The 22,652-nt window shown below is 59.0% G+C and overlaps 1 protein-coding gene across 13 annotated transcripts in view; it reads right to left on the bottom strand.

The window, feature by feature from the left end:
* The window catches only part of MICALL2 (MICAL like 2), a 31,940-nt gene extending 10,597 nt beyond the window's left edge, over positions 1 to 21,343 (bottom strand). For 4 of the 13 annotated variants that reach the window (XR_013531789.1, XR_004738999.3, XM_054251324.2 and 1 more), the window contains exons 1-5: positions 21,172 to 21,343; positions 3,884 to 3,932; positions 2,132 to 2,273; positions 1,054 to 1,244; positions 214 to 329 (exon numbers count right to left, since the gene is read on the bottom strand). Coding sequence is in view for 10 of the 13 variants with exons in the window: in XM_054251324.2 (XP_054107299.2) it covers positions 214 to 329; positions 1,054 to 1,244; positions 2,132 to 2,273; positions 3,884 to 3,932; positions 21,172 to 21,317 (644 nt within the window). In the remaining 3 variants the exon portion in view is untranslated. Of the gene's footprint in view, positions 1 to 191; positions 330 to 1,053; positions 1,245 to 2,131; positions 2,274 to 3,883; positions 3,933 to 11,259; positions 11,476 to 12,702; positions 12,994 to 21,171 lie in introns of those variants that run through there. The other 9 variants (XR_013531790.1, XM_054251332.2, XM_035289816.3 and 6 more) reach the window with 5 other exon arrangements.
* Positions 21,344 to 22,652: the final 1,309 nt, after the last annotated feature.

The raw sequence follows: 22,652 nt of genomic DNA, 5'->3' as shown, positions 1-22,652 counted from the left end.
AGAAAGGGGAGGAGAGGGAGGAGGGGAAAGGGAGGAGGAAGAAAAGGATGAAAGAGAGGAGAAAGAGGAGGAGGAGTGGGAGGAAAGTAAGGGGAAGAAAGGGGAGGAGGGGAAGGAGAAGGGGAGGATGAGGCCAGGTGGGAGTGGACGGAAGCCATGGGACGGTTCTGGGAGGGGCGGTGCACACTCACGCGCAGGCGGAGGCGGCCCCACCTGAAGCAGCTTCGATGGTAGAGCCTCCCGTCCGCCAGGTGCCGCTGCACCAGGTGGACGTGCTTGCCGCAGACCCCACAGGTGCTGCTGACCGAGCTGCCGGCCAATGCCTGGCCCTGCGGAAGAGGCCAGCACCTTTCTGAGTGGTCGCCCACCCAGACCTCCCTCCTGGCGGCAACCTACAGGCAGCCAAAGAGCCCATTATACAGCCAGAAAACTGGCAGGGAGAGGAGCCAGCAGGCTGCAGTCAGGCTCACACCTGGGCAGCCTCTAGCCCAGCCCTGGGGAGGGAGCTAGTGGTCCTTTGGTGGGGGTGGGGGCCAGGGGACAGATTCCAGGCCTCCTGCCCCATCTAGGGGCATGGATCCCATCCAATTCCCATCATCCTGGGAGCCTGAAGTGGTGGTCCAGGGGCAGCTGGAGGTGCCCATCACCAGTCATTCCCCCACTGCCTTCCACCCCAACTCCACTTCTGAGAAGTGGGGTTGCCTGGGTTCACTCTGCAAAGTCAGCCTGGGGTACAGGGCATACCTCAGCAACCCTTCTCTCCCCGGGAGGGAGGCAGCCTGGGCCCATCTAGGTTCAAGCTCTGTCCCACCTTTGTGCCCTCCTTGGACTCAGTTTACCCACCTGTACAAAGTGGGGTCACAAACCCTGGCTTGACAGAGCCCCGGAGAACCAGTCCTGGTGGCTCTTGCTAAGACCAAGCCCTGTGCTGGGGAAGCGACACCCCCCACCTCCAGGTCCCGTGGCTTAGGAGCTCCACCTAGTCCCATGGACCCCGCTGCACCCGCCAGTGGAAAACCCAGGGAACCAGGGGAGGGCGGGCTGGGAGCTTACAGTCTTGGAGGGCGGGCCCTCTGTGACCCCATTCCTCCTCTGGACCACAGAGTTTGTCTGGGCTGGAGACAGTGGAGGCTTCTGGGCTGGGGAGGGTGAGGGTAGCTTGGCCGAGTGGGCTGGAGCCTTCTTCCCTGACGGCTCCTCCTCGGAGTCCTCCAAGGCCCTCTTCACGCCTGCCATGCCCCCAACTGGCAGGAAACAAGCAGGGGTCGGGAGGGTCTCAGCCCAGGCTCTGAAAGGGTCTGGGTCCCTCCAGAGGTTCCAGTGCCCAGCACAGGCCTTGGTGCCCGGGGCGGGGGGGACTTGGGGGGCCCGAACTGGGGGAGAGGCAGCCCCAAGGACACATTTTTTCCCGGCACAGCCCCGGGCTGGCCCCCACCCCTCCCCTCCCCACTCAGAGACCCAGCTGGGGTCAGGGAAAAGGGACTTTTCAGCTTCTCCAGCAAGCGGAGCAGGCCCTGTGCCCAGAATGACTCCAGGGATTTCTAAAGTCTAGAAGAGGAATGTGGGGGCGGGGGGCGGGGAGCTGAGCTCTGCACACACAAAGGCTGGGCCTATCCCTCTCCTGCCCAATTCTGTCCCGGGACCCCACCCTGCCAGGCCAACCCAGCTTCCATAGGGTCCAAAATCAGGATAGATGAAGGCAGGGCCGGGAACCATCCTGGTGGGCCAAACCACCCCCATGGGCATAGAAGCTCAGGGGTCCAGATGGGCAAACTGAGGCCCAGCAAGGGGTGAAGTGGCAGGGGCTGCTGGTACACCTGTGCCTCAGGGAAGCAGTGGGGCGGCTCAGCCTGCTCTGGGCAGGGGCCTGCATGAGCCGGGGCTTAGTGTCACCTGCAACAGGACAAGGGCCCCAGCCTCTCTCAGTGAAGACACAGGCTAGGGCTTTGCACAGGGACCCCAGCAAGGCCTCTTGCTGCTTCACAGCCAGTGTACAGCCCTGGTGCCCACACCGGTGGCTATTCGGAGGGGGGCTGGGAATGGACCCCAGGAGGTCCACAGGCCCAGGAGCCCTGAGGATGTTGGGGGCCAGTCCTGGTCCTGCCTGGCTGGGCGGACACAGCAGACTCACTGGGGGAGCGGCCGTGGAAGTAGTTGTAGTACTGGGACACGTAGGTCAGGATGCTCAGCCGGTCGGGCACCTTCAGGGCTACCATGTCCTCGGCATCCAGCAAGGCTGGGATGCCCAGGTGCTCCTCCGCCACACGGAAGGCCTGTGGGAAGCGGGAGGGGGTCAGCGGGGCAGCTGGGAGTCCCCTCCTCCTCCACCAGGCCCCAGCTCACCTCAATTCAAAGGGGCGGGTTCAAGGCCGGAGCTGGGCTCTGCTCTCATGGCCTCCCAGCCTCGGCTTACCCATTGGTGCAGTGGGGGTCATGGTCCCATCCGCACAGGACTGAGGTCACCAGGCCAGGGGGCACTCAAGGCCCTGCCCGGGAGAAACCTTGGGGGACCTGCCCTTTGCCAGGAGAATCACAAGCCCCACGCAACACAGACTTATTGGGTCTTTGAGCAGCTTACCCCCAGGGCAGGACTGACACCCACAGACCACTGAGCCCTTCCTGGGGCCAGAAGGGGACAGAAAGGCAGCCATGTCCTGGAGTCCCAGGCAACAGGTTGGGGACACGGGAGGCTAAGACAGGGACACAAGACCCCCATGCTGTCCAGCCCAGCAGCGGCTGGCCAGGCATGGCTGTAAGCAAGGGCAATGTGGCTGGCATGCCCGAAGAACTGACCTTGTTTATTTATTTATTTATTTTCCTTTTTTTAAAAAAAAAAAAAAGACGGGGTTTCACTGTGTTGGTCAGGCTGGTCTTGAACTCCCGACCTCAGGTGATCCGCCCACCTTGACCTCTAAAGTGCTTGGATTATAGGCGTGAGCCACCACGCCCAGCTTATTTATTTATTATTATTATTATTTTTTTTGGAGACAGAGTCTCACTCTGTTGCCCAGGTTAGAGTGCAGTCTTGGCTCACTGCAACCACCACCTTTCAGGTTCAGGCAATTCTCTGGCCTCAGCCTCCTGAGTAACTGCGATTACATGTGCGAGCCACCATGTTCAGCTAATTTTGTATTTTTAGTGGAAATGAGGTTTCACCGTGAACTTGTAATTTTAGTTCATTTTAATTAGGTTAAAGTTTACATTCAAATTGTCCCTGTGCTGAACAGGGCAGTGCTGGCCGGGCAGGTCTGACCGTGTCCTCAGTGCTGACCGCTGTCCCTGCTGAAGGCCAACTCCAGGGGCAAAGGCATGGGCTGGGCCTGCCTGGCATAGCACAGGACATGCCTTCGGGGCCAGAGGTGAGTACCAGTGCCTCCACCCACAAGGGAGTGTGGCACTTATTCTGAGGCAGGGAAACTGAGGCTGCACGCAGGGAAGGGCCCAGAAGCTGGGGAGGGCAGGGCAGGACTGGAATCCGGGCAGGGTTGGGAGGCAGGTCCCATGTGGTGAGGGTGGCAGCTGGCCCACCCGGAACCCACCCATGGCCCCCCACAGCCACCCCCAGACCTTTGCTCAGCCTGAGGTTGAGTTCCCCACAGTGAAGTAGGGTCCACAGCCACCTCCTGCCACCTTACTCCCCAACTGAGGAAAAGGGGATCAGTAAGTCCTAGGCTACAAGAAGCTGTTTCTAGAACGCTAGGGCCAGCCAGAGCAGGACTGGCTGCAGGGCTGGTTAGGAGCCCCCACTTCCCGGGCAGGAAGGTGCAGGGCCTGGGGGTCCCTCGGTCCCTCAGACATGGGTGGCGCTTGGGGCGGGCCGGCTTAGCCAGCTGTGAGGCCTGGGTTGGGAAGGCAGGATGAGGGCCAGTGGGGGAGCACTCACCAGTTTATTGTTTTCATAAATGTTTTCCTTCGTGAGAGCATTGAAGTTTCTGGAAAATGAAAACATGGTGTCTAAAGTAGCTCAGAGTCCTTAAAGCAAGGGACTGAAGGGCCTCAGAGATCATCTTGCCCAAATAGGGAAACTGAGGCCAGGAGGGGGGCTGTGAAGGAATGAGATCACACAGGGAACACAGGCACAGGCCAGGGCTCCCCACCCTGCTCCGGCCATGGTGATGCTGCCAGGATGGCGGTGCAGCCCCCTCGGTCCCCCCAGGCATCAGATGGCCCCAGCATTACCTCCTGTGTCCTGGACAGGCCGCCCCTCACCAGTGCTCCTGCCATAATCAGAGGTGGCAGGAAGCAGGCCAGGGAGGCGAGATTGCCAGCTCAGGGCGGCCCAGCACAGCTCAGCTCAGAGGGAGCCCGTCCCATCACAACGCTCGGTGACCAGATGGGTCACAGAGGCCCAATGTCCCTGGAGGACCACAGGGAATGGATGAGAGAGGCTCCTGAGGCAGGGGACAGCGCCATATGCAGGGAGGGTGGCCACGCTGCCCCCAAGGGCAGGACAGGCCCTGGAAGCGCTTTGTCCCACCTGTCATCACTTCTGTCGACCCTGAGGTGAAGGGTGGCCTTCTCAGTTCTTCACAAATAGCAACCTAAGGTTCACACCTGACCTGTGGAGCAGGCGCTGGTTATGTCTGCATCTCACAGAGAGGCTCAGGGACCTGCCCGAGGTCACACAGCAGGGAGATAGCAGTCAAGACCACCGAGGTTAGATGCTTCCCTCTTTGAGTGGTGGAGTGGCCTTCCTAGGTACTAGCAGGGGCCCAGCCTCACTAGGATGCAAGAGTCTCAGAAGTTCCCAAGGTGAAGTCCCCAGCCAGCCTGGACGGCAGGGCCCTCCTGGGGATGCCAAGAGGACAGCCCCACACAACCTCCAGGCTGGTCCTGGGACTCCTCGTGGGTACCTTGGGAAGATGCCCTGGGCAGAAAACACACCTAGATCCCACAAAGGAGGCCCCAGCCCAGCCCCGGGCTCCCAGCATGGCCTGCGGCTTCTGGGAGGGTTGGTTAAATAGGGATCTGGAAGCTGGGTACAGTGGCTCACGCCTGTAGTCCCAGCTACTCAGGAGGCCAAGGCAGAAGGATTGCTTGAGCCCAGGAATTCCATCAGCCTGGGCAACACAGTGAGACCCCATCTCAAAAAAAAATATGTAGTGATCATGACCCATCTGTCCACATTGCTGCCTGTGGGGTCCTGGACAGCAGCTGCTGCCACACCAGCTGAACTGGACTGTTCTAGAAGCTTCCTGGCCCCACAGAGGGAGCTGGAGCTGCAAGCTGTGTCCTACCTCCCCCAGGCACGCCCTCTCTTCTTATAGGGCCTCAGTGTCCCTGTCTGGAAGGACAACCACAGCTTCTGGTGCTGAATCTGACGGCCGTGGCTGCAGCCAACAGGAAGGCCGGGCAGGTCTCAAACGGAAAAGAGGGGGCTGAGACCTCTGTGGCCATGTGGCCTGGGCAGCCTTGCTCTGAGCCCAGCCTGCACAGCCCTTGCCCAGCCTTGACCCCCATAACAACACTCCAAGGCCCAGAGTGTGAGCCCATTTCACAGATGGGGAAACTGAGGCTGGGTGGAAGCCACACGGTGGGGCAGAGGGAGTGGGGTGGGGCTGTAGGTGGCCCACCTCCCTCCTTAGGAAGCCTCCAGCCCTCCCGTCCATCAATCTGCTATGCTCTGTGGGAACCCTCCACCGTTTCCAGCTTGGACCACCACCCAGTAACAGGTTCCAGATGACAGGACCGCCCCTCTGCACAGGCAGAGCTTCTGCGCACAGGACAAGAGGATGCACAATTTCTCTCAGGGTGGACGGATGACAAGGAGCCCCCTCCCTGGGCTCAGTGGCAGGGAAAGAGGTTTTCATCTCCTTGGGCCTGAGCCAATGCCTCTGTCTGCCTGGGCTTGTCCCCAGTTAGGGTGTGACCCAAGGGTACATGGGTGGCTGTCTATGCTCAACTCCCCCAAGACTCTGCAGCCATGCTGGGCCTCAACCTCAGCCTCCAGGGCTCAGGAGCCAGCTCTCCCGCCCTCTCTCCCTGTCCCCAGCCCTTTGAAAGCTCAAGCTCTTCTGCAGACATTCCCCAGGGTCACTGACCAAAATGGCCGTGTCACCAGAAAGAATGCTCTGGTGGCTGGGAGGGAGTGTTGCAAGTTCTGTTTTCCTCTAAACAAGCAGAAGGAGGCCATCTGCTCCCGCATTGGCTTCTGTCCACCCCAGGGTCCGGCAGTGGCTCTGTCCAGTGGGTTTCCCTGCAAGGCCATTTCATCCCCAGACCCAGAGTGAGGTTCTCAGAGCTCCAGGCAGATCAGGGACCTGAGGCCTTCCCGACTCATCAGAGCCAGTCCTCATGATGCACAGGTCCGGGCTCGTACTCAAGGACTGCAGCCTCAGGACCAGGTCCGAGCTGCATCCCAGGTATTTGAGGCCTCCTTAAATGGGCTGTACCACCCTGGCCAGTCCCACAGCCACCACCCATCCTGCCCCAAGCTCCTTCCCCAGCTGCCAGCCCTCCAGCCTCCAGACCATGGCTCCATGCCCCCGGCACAGAAAACCTTTTCCCATGCTGTGCCGGAGGCACCTGCCAGGCCCTCCTCAGAAGCACCTCACAGTTCCCAAGCTCACTTCCCCGGGGACCCTGAGCAGCTGAGCTCAGAGGCCCAATGACACTGGCAGAAATCACTGGCCAGAACCGCCTCACACACCCCACCAAGATCGACAGGTGGAGACCCTACTTGTTTCTCCAGGAGCCCCCCTAAAAAATGACACATTGGCACCCTAACCTCCAGCTCCCCCATGTGACCTCATCTGGAGACAGGCTCTCTATGAGGGTAAGAGAATTCATTTTGTTTCCTTTGGAGATAACAGAATTCAAACCAGGTCTTTCACAGGGAGACCTGGACCAGTGACTGGTGTCCTCACAAAAGGGAAATGTGGCTACAGATGCACACTGAGAGGGAAGAGGGTGTGAAGGCATAGTGTGAAGGCAGCCACCCCCAGCCAAGGAGAGAGGCCGGGAAGACCAACCCTCCTGCCTCAGAGAGCCCAGCCCGGCCCACGCCTCCATCCAGGACTTTGGTCTACGGAACCAAGGGAGGTTACTTTCTGTTGCTGAAGCCCCCATTTGGGGGACTTTTTGAGGGCAGCTTGAGCAGACAGACACCTCTGGCCTTGTCAGACAAAAATGCATCAGCTCCCCCCAACTCGGCAGGTGAGATGGCCAGAACAGGGACGCGGCCCCAGCCACCATCACAAACCTGCAGGCTGATGGGCTAAGACCCAGTGCCCTCTGGAGTTTAACTTCCTCTTACCTGAAGCCTCAGAATTAAAATCAGGTATGCCAAGGGCTGGCTCTGAGGCACGCACCGTGGGGTCAGGCATGCAGTCGTTGCCCTATGAATGCCTGTGATGCATTTGCTCTGCACTTGGGGAGTGAGATTTCTATTCACCGAGTCTGTGTCAGTCACAAGATTCACCCTGAGCAACTCTCCACTGTGTGTGCCCCTGCCCAGCCATGCCTGCCCCTGCCACCCCCTCTAACCCACCCACGGCCATCAACTTCAGCCTGTGGAGTCCTGCCAGCCTCTGTCCCGGCGCCTCTGGGGGGGATTCTTGGGAATGTATACCCCCCTCCAAATTCCTGGGTGGCTGACCTCACACTGTTTATTTCCTGGAACAAGAGGCAGCCATGGAGTACGGGAGGTGGGGGGTGTGGAGCTTGGAAGGGAAGAGGCCCCTCCAAGGCACATCCAGCACACAGGAGAGAATTCCATGGAGAAGAGGAGCAAAGGCAGGCAGACGGACAGACAGAGCTGGAAACAGAGACGAAGACCCCGGTGGAGATGGTGGAGGGAGGCCCAAGAGAGATGGACCAGATGGCACAAGGGATGGAGCGAACCTCAGAGACGTGAGGACATGGCCAGGCAGAGCTCAGGAGAGGAGTGGGTGGGCAGGGGGCGATGACAACTGGGGCAGGGGAGGCCCCAGAGCCCCCACCTTGCACCTCTGGAAGGAAGTGTGGGGCCCTGGACAGTCACCCTGCAGTAGGTGGACAGGCGGCCCCTCCCACACCCATCCTGGAGGGTTCTGGCCAGTGGTGGCCGCAGGGGTCTGGCTACAGGCCCTGGGGCAGGAACAGAAGGCCTCTGTCCACAAGCAGCTTCCTGCTGACCCAGCCCTGAGTGGGAGGGGAGGTCAGCCCACCCTTGGCTCTGGTGCAGGATTCGAGGGCACTGCCTGGGAGCATCTGGGTGGGGGCCGCTGCGTGAGTCTCTCCCCTGGCCCCTGACAATGGGAGTGTCTCTGGGAGCCCCGCCACCCTAGGGAGCCACTGCCTGAGGACTCCATGGCCCACACAGTGGCCAGCCCAGCCACTCCACTTCCTGGCCCAGCCCTGCGCCGGCCTCCAGAGCTGCCAGGACCAGGAGAAAGTTCAAGGGACCCTGCCCTGGCACAGAGGGTGCAGCAGAGACCCAAACCACGACACCCTCCCCAGACCTGGCCACACGTCCGACAAATGCCCCCAGTCACAACCCCCAAGAAAGAGGCCAGCAATGTTCTCCCACCCGCCAGACAGCTTCCTGTGCCACGAACAACACCTGCCCTCTCTCCAGCCCTACTCTCTCCCAGCCCAGAGAGGCTGTGCCCCCTGTCCCATCTGCCCAAGGGCTGTGCCTGGAGACCTGCCTGAGCCCAGGAGTAAGGAGCCAGCCCATGGCAGAGCCACTCTGGCCCAACAGGCTCAATGCCCAAGGGAGGCAAGGTGGGAGGTGGGACTGTTTGTTCTGGGTGGTTTCTGAGCTCACCTGGCCGCCTGGCTGCCCTGTGTCACCAGTATGGAAACAGTGCCTGGGGGCAGGCGCCCTGAGGCCTGGCAACAGAGGACCCACAGCCACAGGGCGGGCAGACATGGGCAGGGTGACCAGGCAGGGGGCCCATCCACCCTGCCACCTCCTGGTGAGTGTGGCTGGGTGATCCTGTTTCCCGGCTATAAAGCAGAGATTCACAAACACGATTCTGTGCCTGTAATGCTCCCCAATGTGGTCACACGTGGCTTAGGAGCAGAGACACAGTACACATGAATGCCTGGATCCCAGCACCCTCCACCCGGGATCGGCGTGGCTCAAGGAGCAGGAACACGATACACAAGAACACCTGGATCCCCATCCCCTCCACCTGGGGTGGGCGAGGCAGAGGCAGAACCAGGAGCCCCAGTGCCCCACCTGGCTGGCCTGGTGCCCGAGCTTATTCCTTCACAGCTGCTTTCCCCTGAGGGCCAAGCGGAAACACGCTCTGCATGCAGCAGGAAGGACTAAGGCCAGACAAAGGGAAGGACTTCCTGGTAGCAGAACTAGAGACACAGAGACAACACGTCCACCCTTCTGCTGCCAAAGGGTCTTCACTGGAAGGAGAGGGGAACAGGGTGGCAGGGGTGGGGGCCTCACGCAGAGTCTGACCTCAGAGCTGCCTTGAGAGGACAGCAACTCTCTGCCTGTCCTTCACACGTGTTTCCTCCCTTCCTGAAGACTACTGGGGACAGGAGGGACAGCCAAGGGCTCTATGAGGAGATCTCCCCACCCCAGCCACCACCTCACCCAGAGGCACAGCAAGGAGCAGAGGCTGAGGACATGGGATGGGGGTGATGAAGGCACAGAGGCAGGCACGACTGAAGAGCCAGGGGCCAGGCACATCGGTGGCTCACACCTGTAATCCCAGCACTTCGGGAGGCTGAGGTAGGAGGATCGCTTGAGGCCAGGAGTTCAAGACCAGTCTGGGCAATATAACCAGACCCCATCTCAATTTAAAAAAAATAAAGAAACAATATGCTGAGTCAAAGTAGCCAGACGTAGGCCAGGCTCAGTGGTCATACCTGTAATCCCAGCATTTTGAGAGGCTGAAGCCAGCAGGAGTTCGAGACCACCCTAGCCAACATATGGAAACCCCACTTTTACTAAAAATACAAAAATTAGCCAGGCATGGTAGCAGGCACCTGCAATCCCAGCTACTCAGGAGGCTGAGGCAGGAGAATCACTTGAAGCTGGGAGGCAGAGGTTGCAGTGAGTCAAGATCATGCCACCGCACTCCAGCCTGGGTGACAGAGCAACACTCCATCTCAAATAAATGAATAAAATGAAAAATAAGAAAATTAGCCTGGCATGGTCCCAGCTACTCAGGAGGCTGAGGTGGGAGGATTGCTTGAGCCCAAGTGTTCATGGATGCAGTGAGCTATGATAGGACCACTGCACTCCAGCCTGGGTGACAGTGAGACTCCAACTCTGGAATGAAAGCCAAGGGCCCATGCGTCCAGATAAGCGCATGTTCCCGCACCTAGGTGCACACCTGCACCCCATGACACTCCTGGTTTCCTATCAGCCAGGGTCTGCAGAGGTCCCCGCCCCCCAACACCCGTGGAAACCTATACCAGCTTCCTCCTGCTGCTGTAACAGATATCCAAACTCTGAGGCTGAAAACACCAGGAATTTGTTCTCTCACGGCTCTGGAGGCCAGACTCCAACATCAAGGTGTGGGCTGGACCTTGCTGCCTAAGGGAGCTCTCCGGGAGGGTCCTTCCTGCCTCACCCAGCTCCAGACACCCTTGGTTTGTGGCTTCACCTCTCTGATCTCTGCCTCCAAGGGCACATAGCCATTTTTCTGCCCTTCGGCACATGGCCACCTACCAAGCTCCTACCATGTCTAACTGAGTCCCAACTGAAGAGCCCTTATCTGGAGAGCTCCAACCATGTGCTGGTATCTATCCAGCCCAGCTCCAGGCACCGGGGATGCAGCAGTGAACAAACAGAGCCCCCACCCACTGGAGCTGACAGTCCAGTGGGGACAGACAGACAAGAACCAAGTCAGCCACAGCTCAGGCAACTGCACACCGGCACAGAGCTGGGGCACAGGCCTCCTCTCTGCCAGCCTCCTTCCTGTTCTGGCCTCTTCGCTCTCAGGAGCCACCCTGAGCTTTTATTCATGTATCTGTTCCCTGTCTGTTTCTGTGACCAGAACATTGCTCCCTGCATCTGGAGGCCGAGGGGAGCTGGCACAGGACTCAGTGCTGGGTACACAGCAAGCACTCAATAACTGTCAGTGTATCAAGGAGATTCACAATGCCCACTGTGCCAGCACACGTACACGCATATGCACCTGGGCTCACCCCTGGGCAGTATGTACCAGGCCAGCTGCACACAGGCACACCTCAGCCAGCGGGGAGTAGAGGGAAGCTTCCTAGAACCAGAGGGCCCCAAATCTCCGGCGACACCAGTGATCTGTGAAGCTGGTGGCCAGCAGCCAGCAGCATTGTCTCTCCCCTCACCTGAAGGCTTTTTAGGCTGGCCCCTGCTTGGATGCCTGGGAAAAGCCACCAGCCAGCCTCATCCAGGACCCTGCATCCCTGGGCGTGGGGTCTTGGCCTGCCTTCCTCTCCATTTTGAGGCCTCCTCCCAGTCTCCAGGTCCCTGGCCCTCCCCTTCAAAGCTCAGCTTCAGGCTCTCCGTGTGGAAACATGTGACTTGTGCCCAGCGTCTTCTGCCTGCAAAGGCAACAGAGGCACGTTCCTGGTAAGGGAGAGCAAGTGCTGCCCAGATGCCACATGGAGGCCCCCGGCGGCTCCATGAATGCATGTCACAACCTCAGGGCAGGGGCCAAGGCTGTTGCCCAAGACCCCAGCTTCCTCCAGAGAGTGAGGCTGGCAGGACAGTCTCCAGGGGTACAGGAGAGGAGCCCAGGCTCTGCAAAACGGCTGGGGCTGTGTGACCTGAGCAAGGGCCCCTCCTCTTGGACTGGGTTCTCTGGTCTGCACAGCTGGGGCCTGACAGAGGCCGTCATCTGCAAGTGCTCCCTGTGGCTCCTCCCAGCTCCCAGACCTCCCTGCCAAACACACACCACCCCAGCCCCGCTCCAGCCTCCACCTCTCAGGACAATGCTTTGTCCAGAAGGTGCCTGGGCTGCAGCTGGCCTTTGAGGGCCTCCTTCCTGAGCCTCTGGACCCCAGCCCAACCCACAGATCTCTGTCCCATCAAGTCTGGTCCCAGTCTTTCAGCCAAAGAGTGTTTGCTGAGTGAATAACCAATGGAGCAGGTCCAGGCTCGGCCAAGATTCAGCAACAGGCAGGGCCAGCTGCCCAACTACATATGCCAAGACCCTCCTGGGGGGAGATGGCCTAGTCCTCATACCCTGTCACCTCCTGCTGCTTCCAGAGATGGGGGCTGTTCTCCCTCTCAGCCCCTATCCCCCAGGGCCTCAGAGGCCTGGCCAGCAGCAGCACCTGGGGTCTAGGGACTTCCTGCCCTGCACTGGTCACTCCCCCACAGTGGCCCTGGCTGCATCCCCCCCAGGTGCCTGGACAGCGTGGGGGAGGGGCAGTGCCCACTCGAGAAGCCTCCAGGGGCCCCAGGGCACTGGGGGCCTCGGAGGGCCCAGAGAGGCAGCTCTGTTGGTTTTTCCCAGGGACACTGAGGGGGATTGGGCTGCAGCCAGGGCCCAGAAGCCGCCCTGAGTCATGGCTGACTCAGCCAGCGGGCGGGAGATGTCAAGGCTCTGGCCCAGCTGCATTGGGTGCCCGGGCACACTGAGACCACTGGGGGCAGCCTCGGAGGAGGGGGCTGCACCGTGGGCTGTGCTTGACTCCCGGCTCTGCCCAGCCCCACGCCTCTGTTCCTCATCCCGGAGTCTAGAGCAGCCCAGGCCTCAGTTTCCCCGCCCATCTCGGCGCGCGGCCGGACTGCAGAGGGGTCAAAGGGCGCCGGGCGGGACTCACATGAGGTCGGGCCGGTGGCGGTGCAGGATGGCGCAGAAGGCCAGGCCGTCGCGGAACGAGGTGGTCATGTTGCAGATGTTCACGTCGCGGTAGCCCTCGCACTGCTGCCGGCACCACTGCTGCAGCGACCTGATGGCCGCCATGCCCACAGCGCGCTCGCCGCGCGGCAGGACCACCCTCCGACGCCTTCCCGAGGGCGAGCTGCGCCCGCCCGGCCAGCCGGTGGGATAGACCCTGGGACCGCTGCCTCACCGTCAGAGTCGCGGCGCCGAGCCCGAGCCGAGCCGGACTGACGGCGACGACTGGCGAGTCCAAAAGCGAAGCCGAACCCGGCCCCGCCCCCGCCTGCCCCGCCCCCGCCTGCCCCGCCTCCTTGTAGGCCCCGCCCCCGTCAGCCAGGTCCTGCCTCCTGATAGGCCCCGTCACGCCGCTCGGCCCGGACAAAGACTCCCGCCCAGGTAGGCCCCACCTCCCGACAGCCCCGCCCCCAGCCTCCAGGTCCTGCCTTCTGACAGGCCCCGCCCCCAGCCTCCAAGTTTTGCCTCCTGATAGGCCCCTTCCCAAAGCCGCCCGGGCCCGGCACGAGCTCCCGCTCGAGGCAGGTCCCGCCTCCTGATAAGTCCCAGCCCAACGCCGCCAGGTCCCGCCCCGGATAGGCCCCGCCCGCACACCGCCGGGTTCCCACTAAGGCCCCGCCCCCGCCGTAGCCCCGGGACGCCGCTGCCGGCACAGATAGGGGAAGGGGCGCGGACCACCTGGGGGTCCTGGCGTTCCGGATCCCTGCGGAGGCGTCCGGATTTTTTCACGGCCCCACCTCCCACCACGCGCCACGGAGAAGAGGCAGGAAAGGCCGGTTGACGAATGGGGAAACTGAGACTCGAACAGCCCTGCACTGTTTGGGGCCTTTGCCCTGGGCAGCCCGGCCTCCCAGGGAGCAGGAGGTGCCTTGTGTCTCAGGGTTTTCAAAGGACGTCCGCATCTGGTTTGTCTTTACAGGCCAGTACATGCCAGCCGGGGTTCCTGACAAGGGAGAGGTGAAGCCTGGGCATTGCCAGAAGAGAAACTGAGGCCAGAAAGGGGGCCATGGAGCCGCAGTTGCACAGCTGTCCTGTGGGGGAGGGAATCCTCACTCAAGGCTTTTCTTCTGGGGGCCTGTGGGCAGGATCTGTTCCTGGGGCAGGAGATTTCTCAGGATGACTTGCAGGGTGGTTCCCAACTTTCCACTTTGAGCTGTGACACAATAAATAAGGAAAGTCCCTCTGGTGGAGCCCTAAATTATCCCAGGTTGGCCCCTGCCCCCATTCTCCTTGGGGAACCTAGTCTGAGGCCACAGGGACTGGATGAGGCCGGAATCACTGACACCAGCCATGTGAGGGAGGCCTACCCTGCTGGCTGTGGGGCGGGGCTTGTCCAGGTAGGGCCTTCAGGAAGGAAAGTGTTTCCCCGAAGTAGCCCCTGGCAGGGAGTCAGGGCAGCTTTCTGTGCCCCTGAGATCTTCCAACCCGAGCCGCTGGTGCTATTCCAGCTCTTTTCTGAGGCTGGTCCCTGGTGAAACACTGTACTCTGCCAGCTGTCTAAGTGTCAGTGTGTGTAAGTGGTGAGCCCTGTGTGTAGGTGGTGAGCTCCCCATCACCGGGGTCATGCAAGCAGCTGCTAGGCAGAGAGCCCCTGTGGCCTGGGATTGTGGCTGGCCCTGACCTGCAGATGGCAGGGGAGACTGTGCGGGCACAGCCGGAGCCAGGTTTTCTTGACTCCCAGGGCAGCGGCTAAGAGAACCAGAAAAGCTGGAAAAGAAGGAAGAGCTCAAGAAGCAGTGGTTGTTGGGGAGTGGTTGTTGGGGGGGCACGGGCATGGGGGACACAGGGATGGACAGGCGCTGGGGCCCAGCTCCTTCAGAAGGAGTGGTGTAGGAGGCAGCCTGGGTTTCTTTTTTTTTTTTTTAAGCTCCACACCTCTCCTCACCCCGGGTTTCATTTTATCATGATCTTTTACTGCTGCACACTTAAAAGCCATCCCACTGGTCACCCGTGGCCCATCCTGCATGGTTTCCTCTGGCACCAGTGAGCTGGGAGACAGCATTAGTGGCATTTCCCCACAAGCACCTCACACAGTACATCCCTCCAGGAGCCCCAAAACCAGGAGCCAGGACATCCCCAAACCAACAACCCCCTTCTCCCCACTGCCCACAGTTGCCACCCTTCCATCCAGACCTGTCATCCTGCCTCTGCCCACAGGGCCGCCTCCTGCCCCTCCAGCCACCACAATCCACCCTTCCCAGCAGCCCGAGGGATATTTCTAGAAGGCCTGACCAAGCCCTTCCCCTGCCGGGAGCCTCCCAGGCCATCCTGTGAATAAAGTCCAGGTTATCAGACCTCCTTCGCGCTTATCACGCTGCATCTCCCCGGCCGCACCCTGCCACACTCACCCTAGAGCTTTGAGCCCACACTGGCCCCCAGCACCCGCCCCTCATCCTCATCCTCCAAGACCCCACTCTGGGGCCCCTCGGAGCCACCGAAGGCTCTTGGGGCCCACACTGCTCCCCCATTGGTCCTGGGGTCCCCATCTGTGCATCCCAGGACTGCCATGTGGACTCTTGTCTGCACACACCTCCCCCAGTGGGAACCACCACCTTCCAGCCTCACCTGGAAACTGCCTTCCCTCTCGGGTCAGTTTCCTCATCTGCAAAGTGACATTATAGCCTCCTTTCACCAAGGGTTACCCCACGGCCAGGCACACAATAAATGGAGCATCATGTGCCCATGGGTGTGGGGGGAACAGAGCAGTATAAGCTCAACAGACTCCAGGATGGGGGCCCAGACATCAGGCCGGCCCTTTAGAAATCATGATGACCTTAGCCTGAGACCAATAGAGAGAGAGAGAGAGAGACAGAGAAAGGGGAGAGAGATGGAGAAAGAGAGGAGAAAGAAAGGCTGGGGGGAGAGAGAGAGGAGATGGAGCAACAGCCTCCATAGGAAGGACCATGAGAACTGAGGACTGAAGGCTAAGTAGGAAAATCACTTTGTTGGAGAGGAAGGGGAAAGGGCAGAGGGAACAGGAGTTGCAAAGGCCATGTCAGGAGGGAAGACTCGAAGGTAGGCTGGTGTCACTGGTGCAGGGGACTGGACGGAGGGTGTGGGGGCCACGAGAGGAAGGGGTGCAGGCAACAGGGCCCAGTCAGGCCCCTACTCCAGCCTCTCCCACCAATTTCCATGCCTACATTCTCATTTGATACTTACAGCCACCATTTAAAAGTGGCTCTGGGCCAGGTGAAGTGGCTCACACCTGTAATCCCAGCATTTTGGGAGGCCAAGGCAGGAGGATCACCTGAGGTCAGGAATTTGGGACCAGCCTGGCCAACATGGCAAAACCCTGTCTCTACTAAAAATACAAAAATTAGCCAGGTGTGGTGGTGCGTGCCTGTAATCCCAGCTACTTGGGAGGCTAATGTGAGAGAATCACTAGAACCTGGGAGGTAAAGGTCACAGTGAGCTGAGATTGCACCAGTGCACTCCAGCCTGGGTGACAAAACGAGACTGTCTCAAAAAAAAAAAAAAAAAAACAACCTGGCTGTGGGCCGAGTGTGGCGGCTCATGCCTGCAGAGTCCTAGCTACTCAGGAGGCTGAGGTGGGAGACTCACTTGAGAACAGGAGGTCGAGGCTGCAGTGAGCTGTGATCACACCAGTGCACTTCAGCCTGGGCAACAGAGAGAGACATTCTCCCTCTAATGTGTGTGTGTGTGTGTGTGGTGTGTGTATGTACACACACACATATATATGGGTGTGGGTTGGCTGTGGGTTTAAACCCCAACATTGGCTGGGTGCAGTGGATCATGCCAGTAATCCCAGCACTTTGGGAGGCCAAAGTGAGAGGTTTGCTTGAGGCTAGGAATTCAAGACCAGCCTGGACAACATAGCAAGACCCCACCTCTACAAAAAATACAAAAAAAAATTAGTTGGGTGTGGTGGTGCACACCTGTAGTCCCAGCTATCTGGGAGGGTGAGGCAGGAGGATTGACTGAGACTGAGAGGTTGAGGCTGCAGTGAGCTGTGATCATGTCACTGCACTCCAGCCTGGGTGACAGAGCAAGACCCTATCTTACTGTTTATCATCTACAAAATAAGTGGCTGTATCCATTCTGCAGCTCAAAAAACTGAGGTTCTGAGAAAAGAGGAGAGGTGAGGCGAGGGGAGGAGAGGGAAGGGGTAAGGCCCCCCCGATCGGCCTGCCCTCTCAGGCATCGGCCCTGACACCAGATGAGGTCCAGGAGAAGATCAGCCCAGTTGATGTCCTGTCCAAGTGGTCACCCCGGTCTGGGGCAGGACTTCCAGGCCAGACAACCTGTTTCCCCACTTCCCGCCTCCACATGTGTTCTGACCCCCTCAAAGATAGAGGCAGAGAGAAAGGGGTCTCTCAGACCATCAGGGTGGCAGGGCCTGTGCTGGGGACCCAGGGGTGGCCTGACCCCAGGCATCGGTCATTTTAGTCCAAAACATCCACCTCAATTTGCATTAGCTTAATCCTGGACACACTGGCTGCTGGGTCCCCAGAAGGGGCTGCCGAGGTGGGGATCCAGGCACCACACCTGGACTTATTAGGGGCCAACTCCTTCCACCAGTGGATTTAACCCTGAACATCATCTGACGAAGGCTGCTGGGCCAAGCTGGAACAGAATCGGCGCTGAGTCTTGGAGGCAGAGGTGGAGGCACCAGGATGGCCGGAACGCGAAGGGCATGAGAAAAAGAACCAAGGGATGTGTTCTGGCCGAGTGGTGTTTCCCACGGGACTTCGTAGAGCCTTCACTGATCTATACCTCCACTCTCTCAGGGAGTGGCCACACTGCACAGTGGTTCCCAAACTGACTTGCCCACAGGACCCTTGTGGATAGTTGCGGGAGATCATGTTGGCCCCACTGCAGAGTGTGGAAGGGACGCCTCCACCCCGTCCCTGAGGCAGCCGTCAACAAACGGCTCACTCCGGTGGTAGTAGATGCCAATGCCATCCCTATGGCCCCCCGGCAGGACAGGGATCGGGGAGCTGTGACACCTCGTTTTAAGGGGCCACCCATTAATTAATTAGGGTCCATGAATAATGCATACCGCCTTGGGTATATTAATAGCATATTTATATGGTGTGCTATGGGGAGTATACATTCTCATCTGAACACCTCACAAATAATTCACGACGCCGCTCCTTCCCCAGCCTCCAGGAGAGGGAGCCTGGCCGGTGCTGCGGCTGGGGCTGGTGGGCTGCTTCCCACAGCCAAATTTTACATTCCATTATAAATGGCTTTGCTGGGCATGTCGGTAACTCGTACATTTCCATCCACTTTATTATTAATGGCTTTCCTGAACTGTAGCAGCCCGACGCCGTGCACAATGCGTTATAAATATTTGATCCAGCATCTATGGCCTGCCATTTATCATTTATAACGGGTTACAAAAACATTATAAAACATTTACTGCACATTTATAGATCATTTTCGACTACCACCACGATGTGTTATAAATACATTATTAATCCTCTCCACGACATTTATAGGAATCCCTTGTAATGGGGCCTGCCCACCCCCACCCTTGAGGTTCGAGCACAGAGCTTGCACGGGGGCTGTCAGGGGTCACTGCGGCAGGACCTGGACAGACAGAGAAGCCTGGACTACTTCTGATTGCTGTGTGTCCTTGGCTGGACCATGGCACCTCTCTGTTCAGAGAAGAGGGATAATAGCGACAGATGCCTGGCACTGGGCACCTGCTGTGTGTCACACATGGTCTTCACTGCCCTCAAATCTCAGGTCTTTTAAATTTTATTTTTTTGAGATGGAGTCTCACTCTATTGCCCTGGCTGGAGTGGAGGGGCACCATCTTGGCTCATCACAGCCTCAGACTCCCAGGTTCAAGTGATTCTCCGGCCTCAGCCTCCCAAGTAGCTGGGATTACAAGCGCCTGCCACCATGCCAAGCTAGTTTTTCTATTTTTAGTAGAAGAAACAGGGTTTTATCATGTTGGCAAGGCTGGTCTTGAACTCCTGATGTCAAGTGATCCACTCAACCTCCGAAAGTGTGAGATTACAGGTGTGCGTCACTGTACCCAGTCATGTTTTTATTTTTTGAGACAGTCTTGCCCTGTCACCCACGCTGGAGTGCAGTGGCATAATCTCAGCTCACTGCAACCTCTGCCTCCTGGGTTCAAGCGACTCTCCCACTTCAGCCTACAAGTAGCTGGGATTAAAGGCAGACATCACCATGCCCGGCTAATTTTTATTTTTGAGACAGAGTCTCCCTCTGTCACCCAGCCTAGAGTGCAGTGGTATGATCTCGACTCACTGCAACCTCCGCCTCCTGGGTTCAAGCAATTCTCTACCTCAGTCTCCCAAGTAGCTGCAATTACAGGTGCCTGCCACCATGCCCAGCTAATATTTTGTATTTTTAGTAGAGACAGGGTTTCACCATCTTGGCCTAGCTGGTCTTGAACTCCTGACCTCAGGTGATCTGCTGCCTTGGCCTCCCAAAGTGCTGGGATTACAGATGTGAGCCACCATGCCCAGCCTTGTTTTTACTTTATTTTTTGAGACAGAGTCTCACTCTGTCACCAGGCTTGAGTGCAGTAGTGCGATCTTGGCTCACTGCAACCTCAGCCTCCCGAGTAGCTGGGACTACAGGCGCATGCCACCACATCCAGCTAATTTTTGTATTTTTAGTAGAGATGGGATTTCACCATGTTGGCCAGGATGGTTTTGATCTCTTGACCTCATGATCCACCCGCTTGGCCTCCCAAAGTGGTGGGATTACAGGCATGAGCCACTGCAACTGGCCCCTTGTTTTTATTTTTTTGAGACGGAGTCTTGCTCTGTCACCCAGGCTGGAGTGCAGTGGCTCAGCAATGTCTGATCACTGCAGGCTCCGCCTCCTGGGTTGGGTTCAAGGGATTTTCCCACCTTAGTCTCCAAGAGATTAAGGGCATACACCACCATGCCTGGCTAATTTTTCTTTTTTTGAGACGAGTCCTGCTCCGTCACCCAGGCTCAAGTGATCTCAGCTCACTGCAACCTCCAACTTCTGGGTTCAAGCAATTCTTCTGCCTCAGCCTCCCAAATAGCTGGGATTACAGGTGTGCATCACCACGCCTGGCTAATTTTTTGTTTTTTTAGTAGAGATGGGGTTTCACCATCTTGGCCAGGCTGGTCTCAAAACCCTGACCTTAGGTGATCCACCCACCTTGGCGTCCCAAATAGCTGGTATTACAGGCGCCTGCCACCATGCTCGGCTAATTTTTTATATTTTTAGTAGTCAGGTTTTCACCATGTTGGCCAGGGTGGTCTTGAACTCCTGACCTCAGGTGATCCACCCGACTTGGCCTCCCAAAGTGCTGGGATTACAGGCATGAGTCACTGCGTCCGGCCTCAGGTGTTATTTTCATACCCATTTCACAGGTGAGGAATCAGGCTCAGAGAGGGGCAGTGATTTGTCCAAGGCCACAGTCAGCGAGTGTGAGAGCCCTAGGGTGGGTCCTGCCTCGAGTAACCCATCTGCATGGGCTCCCCAGAGGCTACGCTGACAGGACTCTATGGACAGGGCTCCCGGGGTCTTGGCTGGAATGCTGACTGGGGATGAAGAGGGCCAAAAGGGTCTTTGGGATCCAGCAGCCCTTCCACAGTACCCCAGCTCTGTAGGCCCCCTGCCCTGTGTGCCCAAGGACCCTGTGTCTCCAGGAGCCTGGTACACAAGGCAGACTGTGGTCAGTGAGGCCCTCACCAGGCCCCTGCATTTTCCATCCCAGGGAGGGCATGTGGCTGTCTCCCAATTCCCTCCCCTCCCAGAGCCCCAGTCTCCCTACCAAGGGATGAGCTCCCCAGGAGCCCTCTGTGTGCCACGCCTGTCCCATGCCTCCTGAGGCTTGCAGGCCCCTCCAGGCCTGACTTCACAGCAGGAGGGCAACCGTGGGAAAAGAGGGCTTAGGGCTCTGGACCCTCCCCTCTGCCCACCCTGCTGGTCAGCCAGAGCCCTGTGGCCCCCTACAAATCCATGGGCTCAACTCCCCTCAACCCCTCAAGACCCACCCACCATGCTGCCCTCCCCCAACTGCCCTTCCTAACTCCCAGGTGCAGAGAGGGTGCCTGATGCACCGTGGTACAGGTATAGTGGGGTCCAACCCTGGGTCCCCCGTGAGCACAGCAGGGCCTGGCATTGGGTGTCTTTTAGGGTCTGGCCTAATGAGGGGTTTGGAGAGAGAACTGGGATGTCCAGTTCTGCCTGCCCATGCTTCTCAGCTCAGGTTGCCAACTAAGAGGGAAGGGGTGGCTGACACTGGGAGGGGCCTCAGCCACATCCTCCTCTTCCGAAGCACCTGGAATGATCCCCACCGCCAGCTGGTCCTGGGCCTAACTGGGTCAGGAGTTGGGTTGCTCAGAAAGGAGCTGGGGGAGGGAGGAATCAGGGCCCAGGCACCCCAAGCAGCTCCCGCCCTGCACCCTACCTGCCACATGACCCTGGGCCACTGTCTGGGCTTCCCAGGGTGAATGGGGAGATCTGGACTCCTGCTGCTGAGGTGCTCAGGCCCCAGGTGCCCACATTCAGCCCTGTAGCCGCCACCATCTGGCCTGTTTGAAGGTCAGGGTCCATCCCCACCCAGAGCTAAAAATGAAACCAGGAAGCAGTTGTTTTGAGACTGAGAAAGCAGGTGAGCTTGTCACTATGGTATCCCCTGGCTCCACCCCATCCCTGCCTGGAGAAGGGAGCTCGGGACTGCCAGGAACCACTGGGAGAGGCTGGGACGCTGCCTTGGGACTCTGCCTGGCCTGACTCAGATGTGCCCCTGGAAGGAAGGGAACTGTGGGGTCTGGCCTGGACCCTCTGAGTCCCGGGGCCAACTGGGCTCTGGTAGTCACCCTGGGCGAGGGGCTGGCAGCCGCAGCCATAGTGGAAGGTGCTGATCCCAGATCCTCCACTGTTCCAGAACAGATGGCTAGGGACCTGCCCACAGCCACCCAGCAGTGCAGGGGTCCTGCTGGATGCCCCCCCAACATAGCTGGCTCCCAAGATCCCTGGGCCCAGTGGCTGTGGGGAGGAGCTTGGGGAACCAGAGGAAGAGGGGAGGCCAGGCGTGGATCATGGCCTGACCTGGGGCCCCCTGGTCCATCTCATAGGACCCTGTCCACCTTGGAGCCAGCACCAGCATTCCAACCCCCACGCCTCTGCTCACACCAGCCCCCACCAGATGCTTGCCGTGTGCACAGATCCCAATCTACCCACTTCTTTATCCAGGCTTGGTCAGGCCTTCCCTCCCAGACGTCTTCCCATCTTCCCCAGCACAGACCACAGAGGCTTCTCACCTCTGGGACACAGAACCCAGGGTCCACCCAGCACCCAAGGCCTGACATGCCCCCCCCTCGGGGTTCCCTCTATGGTGGGGACAGGCTTCTGCCACCCTCTAGGGCTCATGGAAGCCCTAGGCAAGGTAGGGGCTAACTGCCCCATGGGTGAAACAACTGTGAGCCACCAAGTCCCTGGGCCCTGGGGTCAGCACCCTGGGGTGGGTGGGGTCTTGGGCACGCCTGGCACATCCTGGCCCCACTGGGCACACTCGCCAGAGGCAGTACTTCTTGCCTGAGCCCCCAACACCTGCCAGGACAGCTGCTTCCCACAGATGCCTCTGCTTAGCGTAACCTCTGCTGCCTCCTGGGCAGGTCTGAACACAGGCCTAGGCAGTGAGAGGGAAACCAAGGCCCAGAAAGGGACTCCTGGGTCCCAGGCCCCAGGATCAATGCCCTGCCCTCAGCTCCCTCCCACCCTCTTTCCTGGTGCTTGGTCCATGACCCCAGCCAGTGTCCTGGGGCTCTATCACAAGCTGCTCTGAGCCAGACACAGGCACCCCTGTGAAGGGTCCAGGCCTGCACCCAGCTGAGACACAGACTGGCCTCCAGGCCTGGCAGGAGCATCCCTCCTGTTTCCTATCCT

The sequence above is a fragment of the Callithrix jacchus genome, chromosome 2 (genome assembly GCF_049354715.1).
Source record: "Callithrix jacchus isolate 240 chromosome 2, calJac240_pri, whole genome shotgun sequence".
Taxonomy (NCBI): domain Eukaryota; kingdom Metazoa; phylum Chordata; class Mammalia; order Primates; family Cebidae; genus Callithrix; species Callithrix jacchus.
Note: the sequence above shows the minus strand (reverse complement) of the source record. Positions and strands in the feature narration are given on the sequence as shown.